The 7,570-nt window shown below is 38.5% G+C and overlaps 1 protein-coding gene across 5 annotated transcripts in view; it reads right to left on the reverse strand.

Moving 5' to 3' along the window:
* Positions 1-7,570, reverse strand: part of MAP3K4 (mitogen-activated protein kinase kinase kinase 4) — a 121,613-nt gene that overhangs the window by 42,540 nt on the left and 71,503 nt on the right. For all 5 annotated transcript variants that reach the window (XR_005201721.1, XM_017537984.2, XM_017537968.2 and 2 more), the window contains exons 4-5: positions 2,872-3,114; positions 48-194 (exon numbers count right to left, since the gene is read on the reverse strand). Coding sequence is in view for 4 of the 5 variants with exons in the window: in XM_017537984.2 (XP_017393473.1) it covers positions 48-194; positions 2,872-3,114 (390 nt within the window). In the remaining variant the exon portion in view is untranslated. The remainder of the gene's footprint in view (positions 1-47; positions 195-2,871; positions 3,115-7,570) is intronic.

Below are 7,570 nucleotides of genomic sequence, written 5' to 3' on the forward strand. Positions count from 1 at the left end.
GGGAGGGAGGGAGGGCGGGCGGAAGATTCCTCCCCACTGCTTCTGACCATAAGCATTTTATGCAGATCCTCTTCAAACGCGTCAATGTTGCAGTCGGGCTTCTCCAAGTCCTCCAGAACCTCCTGCAGCATGAACTGGTAGTACTGCTTCATCAGCAGGCCGCCCTTCAGGACCTCCTTACACTCTCTCACCAGCTGCAAAACAACAGACACAGGTTCCAGCAGCCACACACTCCAACCAGACAATCAGTGTTTTATAGCTTCCTACTTATATCTTCAAAAAACTCAGAGGGGACTTTGTCTCTAAAAAACCTACAATAGTTTAGATTCTTGATCAGTTCATTTTATATAAATACCTTAGTAGTTTCAATTAAGTAGCAACAAAATAGTGAAAATAAAAGAATTTAATACTACGGCATGGATACACAGAGAAAATACCATATGGGCAATTACTGCTTTGCTAAAATAAATTCTCTTACCAACAAATTCATATAGAAAGTAAATTCCATAGAATAAAATCAATTTTTCTACTAATTTACATTACAAGAAATGTAAGAAAGAAAAACCTACAAACGAAACTGGTAAATTTTAATCAGAAACATAATAAAGATTCAAAGATACTGACATACTACAAAGCAGGTGGCCTTTGCAATAATTTAGCATAGTCTACCTACTGTGATTTATGGCCCAGTCTACCATCAAAAAATAACCACCAAAACCAACCAACCAACTTAATAGTATGTGATGAAATTAGATAAAAATCAAGGGAAAAAACAAAACAAAAAGATGGGCAAGTTTGCAATATATAGATCGAATAGGTAATAACATGCCAAACGTGGGCAGATGGTTCAAATGAGACAACCAGGAAAGCCCTTCCCATCAATAAAAAGGCTGAGACACGATGTACTCAAATTCTAATAAACAGGAACTGTAGTATGAGATCACACAGCCACATTCGTTCTCATACATATTAGCCAAACCTTCACTGCTGCTAATAAGAAGGTAAGCTGATAAAAAACTTTCTAGAGTCTAAAAATGTATGATTCATTTATTTACTGTTATGTGGTACACTCAGAGATTTAAACTAAGATTTATAAACAAGCATATTCATCACAATGTTACTTAAATCAATGGTGATTAACCAAATAAACTGTGATGTGCCTATACAGTAGAATACTATTGTAGCCATTTAAGTTACTGCTTTTGAAAAATAAATGGAAAAAAAAGTGCGCACGCACACACACACACGCGCACACACACACACGCGCACACACACACACGCGCACACACACACACGCGCACACACACACACACACACTCTTACTTGTATGTGTAGGAAGTTATGTATATGCAGGAAAAACAAATGGATGGAAATACACCAAAACGTTATAGCAGTTATTTCTGAGTGTCAGAATAACAGGGTTTTTTTTTTTTTTTTTGTATCATTTTTTGCACTTTTCAAAATTTCTAAAATAAACATGGACTGCTTTTATAGGCAGAAGTCTCTCCCAGAAATGTTTTAAAAGTAATTATCCACTATAAGAGAGCTATGGCTACAATTAAATCTACCAAAAAGTGTTCTGTTCAGACTATATAGAAATCAATTTCTCTATTAAAGATGTCACTTAGGAGCTTGTAACTGATCTTTGAATGCATTTAAACCGAAATTTCTTCTTTCTTTTTACTCTAGCAGTGCTACATTAATCTAAGTATTACTTTCATTTTTCAAAGTATTATAACATACATTACTATTTAGGCCTCACCATAGCCCCATCAGCAAAAAATAAACTCCACCTTGCTTTACCAGGCTGTATTTCTGAAGTACTTGTTTTGTAAAGAAGGGAGCTGACAAGTATTTACGAAAATGTCCTAGATAACCACTGTGACGCTGAGGATGAGTTAAAAGCAAGGTCAAGGAGAGCAAGACAATAACCAGAAAACAAGATGGTGAGAAGGGAGGGAAGCTAACCTGGAAACAGCTCTGGCTGGTACTGAGTACCAATCAAAGGGATGGAAATGAGGTGCAGGGGCAATCTCCAAATGACTTTCATTATCATTCTAGTCTACTCCTAATTAAACGAACAACTCCGATTTTGTACCTACTGTGTTCACCTTTCCTCAATCTCTACCGCTCACCTATGTTCTGTCCTTCTGTCCTTTCATTCACAGAGCCAGGTAGCTCTTAGCCCTTCAAGCCCTATGGAATAGACACATACAGTCTACAAAAAACATATCAACCTTTTTTCTCTTGGGATCAAGGTCTGGAAATTTTTATTTTATATGGTGAATGTCAATATGTTAGTATCATAAATCATAAGTATAGACCCTCTTCAGCACTCACTCTGCTGGATACAACTGCTTTAAGTCATTCCTCTGCTGCTCCTGGGATATCAAACCCACATAAGATCCCATCCAGAATGAACAACAAGGAAGAAATCGTAAGTTGTCACTACTGTTTAAATCACACCACTGCTTAAGCAAGTAAAAAGTCCAAACCCCTCCCCTATGTCCATTCTAGACACTTATCTGTTTACATGTACTTCAAATAGAACAAAAAATTAAATAGATTTAAAGGCCTTATATTCTACCTCTTATGAATGAATTTTAAATTTTAGTCTTCAAAGACTGAAATCTTAAAATACTTAGAACAAAGAAGTGGATGACAGAAAGGACGAACCACAATCTTATCTTTGAGGACTGCATATAAAGAACATTTTAAATTACCCTAAAAAATACAGCTTAAAAACATGGACAAACACCCATTTTTCACTATTTGTCACAATTAAGAAAAAAAGAACTCTTAAAATAAAAATGATAAGCCTGTGGGATAATATAATAATTGCTAAATATTTTAAAGCAATTTGAAGCAAACCTGCTTAATACTCAAGAGAGACGGTTCTCCAGCAGGTCTCTGCTCCAATCTTAATTTCAGACACTCATGTATGACATTCAGAAGGACTCGGCAGAGAACCAGGAAGGCAGGTTCGAATGAAGGTAAGTCCATGGCCTTCAGCTCTTCCCATGACACAGCGCTGTGTTTCTGCTCAGATGAAGGTGGTGTTCTTGACAACTGCACATAATCTGAACCCCACATGGGATCTGGAAATTCAGAAAACTATAACAAAAATTCAACAGGCAAAGATTAAAAAAGCATACAAGACAATGTCCTATGGTTGTGATTATGAACTATTATTCTGTACAACATACTGATGAATCTATAAAATTCTAATTTTACAGGGAAAAGAATATTTAATAATTTAATGAATTTAATTATTCAACATATTCAGCATAGATGCAAAAAGTTCTAAGAGTGCTGGAAATTATGATGAGAACTAAAACCCAATTGCAACACTTTTATCAAAGAAGTGTATTAGAAAAAGAGTCAAGTTCATCTTTAACATTTTTGCATCACACTTAACATAATCAGAACACTTTATTTTTAAGGTTATATGTAGTCCTATCCACAAGTATCTCTAGACTGTGAAAAAAACAGAAAATTACTAAAATTAGAGAAAACACTACAAAATCTAGTAACAGCTCATCCTAAGTAGCCATTCATGAAAACATAAAAACTAATCAGTTCCACTAATTCTTCTGTTCATTTGTTCCCCTAGGCTGTACTGAATGATGCTAATAGAAAAACGAAAAAAACTGTAAGATCAACCTGATCAGCACTACTCAGTTATGTGTTATTTGATGCTTCCTGGGAACCCTAGTGTTGCCCGCCCATTCTTTTAGTTGTTCCTCTCAAATTCCTTATACCTTTCCCTATAAAGTAGGGGATCTGGAGTGTTGGGAGCATGCTCTCCTTCCGCCTGGCTGCTCCTCGCTGGCTCCCCAAGGCCCCTGCTTCTCCTCCCTTTGATCCTCACCCACCTTCTTCCTGCTCCATGGAAGCTGTTTCTCCCCTCCCCATCACTCCCCACCAGAACTCCTGCCATCAGAGTATTTAACATTCCACCATAACTTGGTGCCAGAACTTCCTGAGGGCAAGGACTTTCACTTCCTTACCACTATATTACCAAGGACCGTCCCTATGCCTGGCATTGATTACAGCAGACAGTAATTGTTGCTGCATTCACAAATGATAGCCTCATCTGCCACTTCCAAGCGCTGCCCCTGAACTGCCTATCTATCAAATACGGCCCAAACAACTTGAGCTGATATGGAAGACCTTCCTTGATCTGGTCTCATCCTCCGGTGCTGCCTTCTCTCCGGCCTCCACCTGACACGCTCCACCAACACTCACATGCGTGTGCCATCCCCAATCTGAGTGGAGGTGAGTCTCCTCACCTGGAAATGCTCACCTCTTTATTTCCACTTCAAAATCCTTAGTTTTCAAGGCTCACCTCATGATACCTTTCCAGTGACTTTCTTCCTGCCCCAACAGCATACCAACTAAAACACTCTAAACCCTGAGTTTACCTTGACCTTCATGATAGAGATGGTGTGGCTTAAAGAGAAAACAACCACGGTCCAAAAATCAGAAAAGCTGGTTTCAAGTCACTTAATTAGCAATGTGATTCTGGGAGCACTGAGTAGTCTCTCAGGATAGGTTTCTTCATTTTAAAAATAGAGCATCATCTACCTCTTATCAAGTTAAACAGCATGCTGCATATATGGGAAAAGCACTTTAAAAACATACTACATACAACGTCTGTAACACCACTATTGTTAACATGTTGGTCGTTCCTACTAGACCATTAGCTGCTTTACAGCAAATAGAGGCAGCCATATCTTAAGTGAGGTTTGCATAAACCCCCACATCTAGAACTTTCAGAGAACTCAATACCTAAATTACAAAGAGTCTCAGCTGCAGAGTGGACTATTTTTTATGGCCATTATCTTCTTCAGGATGATTCCCTGTTCCTGTGTTTTTCTCATGTCCAATGGACAGTTTGGCTTTCATTAATTAATGCCCATTCGTGGCCTTCCACATTTTTCTCTCCTTGAATCATATATACACACGTTTAACATGCTTTATCAGTTCCACTAAATAGTCCTTAAATCCACCTTCTCCTCTACACTCTAACTGCCTTGACTCACACTGGATCTTCAACTGCTCTTATGATTACAACAAGTCAATCCACTGACCTCTCAATAACCCCCAAAGTGATTTTGTTCCAAGGCTTGTCTTAGCCTTTCTTATTTAAAATGCACTGCTTCACTGATGGCCCTAAGTGTCAGACACTTTTATTTAGGCTAATGGTCAGGTCTCTGCATAGATCTTGATCCTTATCTCCTGCCACCACCTTTTCTCCTTTACCCATAACAAACATGACTCTGTGCTTTTGCACAAATACCTTTTCTTAGAAGAAGTTAGGATCTGCTGACTTGTCACCAGTGTCTTGTCGCTGGTGAACTCTTCCTCTCATTAGGAAGAGGGCCAGATGCCACCTCCTCTATTAAGTTTTCTGTGACTGCCTCAAATAACACATTTAATCTCTCTCTTTTCTTTTTTTGAGACGGAGTCTCCTCTGTTGCCCAGGCTGGAGTGCAATGGTACAACCTTGGCTCACTGCAACCTGTGCCTCCTGGGTTCAAGTGATTCTCCTGCCTCAGCCTCCTGAGTAGCGGGGATTACAGGCATGTGCCACCATGCCCGGCTAATTTTTGTATTTTTAGTAGACATGGGGTTTCACCATGTTGGCCAGGCTGCTCTCGAGCTCCTGACCTTGTGATCTGCCTGCCTCAGCCTCCCAAAGTGCTGGGATTACAGGCGTGAGCCACTGAGTTGGTCCAATCTCTCCCTTTTCTCACAATATTTGTGCCTTGCGAATGCTTCCTGATGTATTTATCATGCTTTGCTGTAATGCATTATTTTACCTATTTGCCCATTAGACCATCAGTTCCATAAAAAAGATTGTTCATCTCCAGTTAACTGTCTCCAAAACTTAGCTCAGTACTTGCCACATAATAGATGCTGAACAAACGTCTGATGAATAACAGGTAAATATTCCTATAAAGTGCCAGTGTATCTTCTTCCCCAGCTACTATCAATCTAATGCTAAAGAATGGAACACATGATATCACCAACCTTGTTAACAAGCTCTTAGTTCTAAAATTCGCTACTGCACTCCTTCATGTCAACAGTAATTATTTTTGTGATAGGCTGACAAGGTCTAGTTTTAAAAGTGAATGCTTTGATTTTCAAAAATAACACATATACTTGGCATAACTGAGATACATTTAATGATAGAAACGAGGATATGCCGTCTTCTTAGTATAAAATTCCCACAAAAATTAAATGCCTGAAAGGAGAAAACTGTTTCTTAAAACAGACATTTAATCTATTATAACCTGACATCAAACAAATACAATGTTAGTATATAACCACTAAAACATAAAGTTGGTAGAACATACTAAGTGTTTCCACATAGTAATCTGCATTAGCACTAGGGAAACAAGATTAATCTGTCCTTCTGCATTTAATATATATTTTTGCCCTTAAATTAGTATATACTTGGGTTTACCTAACAGGCAAGAATTTCTAAAATAGCCACTAAAATGATGACTTGTGATAAATGTGGTCAGGGTTGTGAAAGAAAAATAAGTCTTAGAGCCCCCAAATCACTAAGCTAAAGGGAAAAGTCAAGTGGGAACTGCTTAGGGCAAACCTGCCTCCCATTCTGTTCCCTCTGCTCACTGAGATCAATGTCTATCTGACTGCCTCCTTTGGAAAGGCTAATCAGAAATTCAGAAGAATGCAATGTTTTGTCTCTCACCTACCTGTGACCTGGAAGCACCAGCCCTGCTTTGAGTTGTCCTGCCTTCTGGATGAAACCAATGTACATTTTACATACATTGATTGATGTCCCATGTCTCCCTAAAATGTGTAAAACCAAGGTGTGCCCCGACCACCTTGGGCACATGTCGTCAGGACCTCCTGAGGCTGTGTCACAGGCACGCATCCTCAACCTTAGCAAAATAAACTTTCTAAATTAACAGACCTGCCCGGATATTCAGGGTTCACAGCTTAAGATATGTCTAAGTAAAGGCTTTAGACAGTGTAAATGTGTCCCTCCACCGCCTCCGGTATAATGATACCAGAAAACAATGTTTACATAAAGCTCTATAAATTCAGCAAACTTTCTAAGATAAAAATCTAAATAATTGTTTTGGCATTCCAAGCAGTCGGCCTGCTGATGTTGTCAGTGCAGGACCACACTGCCTGGGAGAGCCAAGAGCCAGTTCTACACAGTCACCAAGGAAACTCCTTCCTGCTGGAGGTGGCTGGTATGTCAATACATGTCCAGACAGAGAGGAGCAGATGTTTAAAAATTTCAGCACTTAAAAGGAAACAGTAATTTCCTTAAGAGACCAAAGTGACAAATCAGAACAGCTGGTTCAATGAATTCTAATTTAATGTAGAAAACAGGAGAAAACAATAAACATATTCTAATACAAGATCTCATTAAAGTCCTCTGGAAAAAAATTAAGATTTCTGAAATAAACTGAAGAAAGACAGTGAAAATAGAGTGAATATTGCTAAAACTGATCTAATAATCTAGAATTAACTGCAGAAATTACCACTATAACTCAGAGCAAAAAAAAAAAAAAAAAAAAAAAAA

This window comes from Cebus imitator, unplaced genomic scaffold (genome assembly GCF_001604975.1).
Source record: "Cebus imitator isolate Cc_AM_T3 unplaced genomic scaffold, Cebus_imitator-1.0 Scaffold6, whole genome shotgun sequence".
Taxonomy (NCBI): domain Eukaryota; kingdom Metazoa; phylum Chordata; class Mammalia; order Primates; family Cebidae; genus Cebus; species Cebus imitator.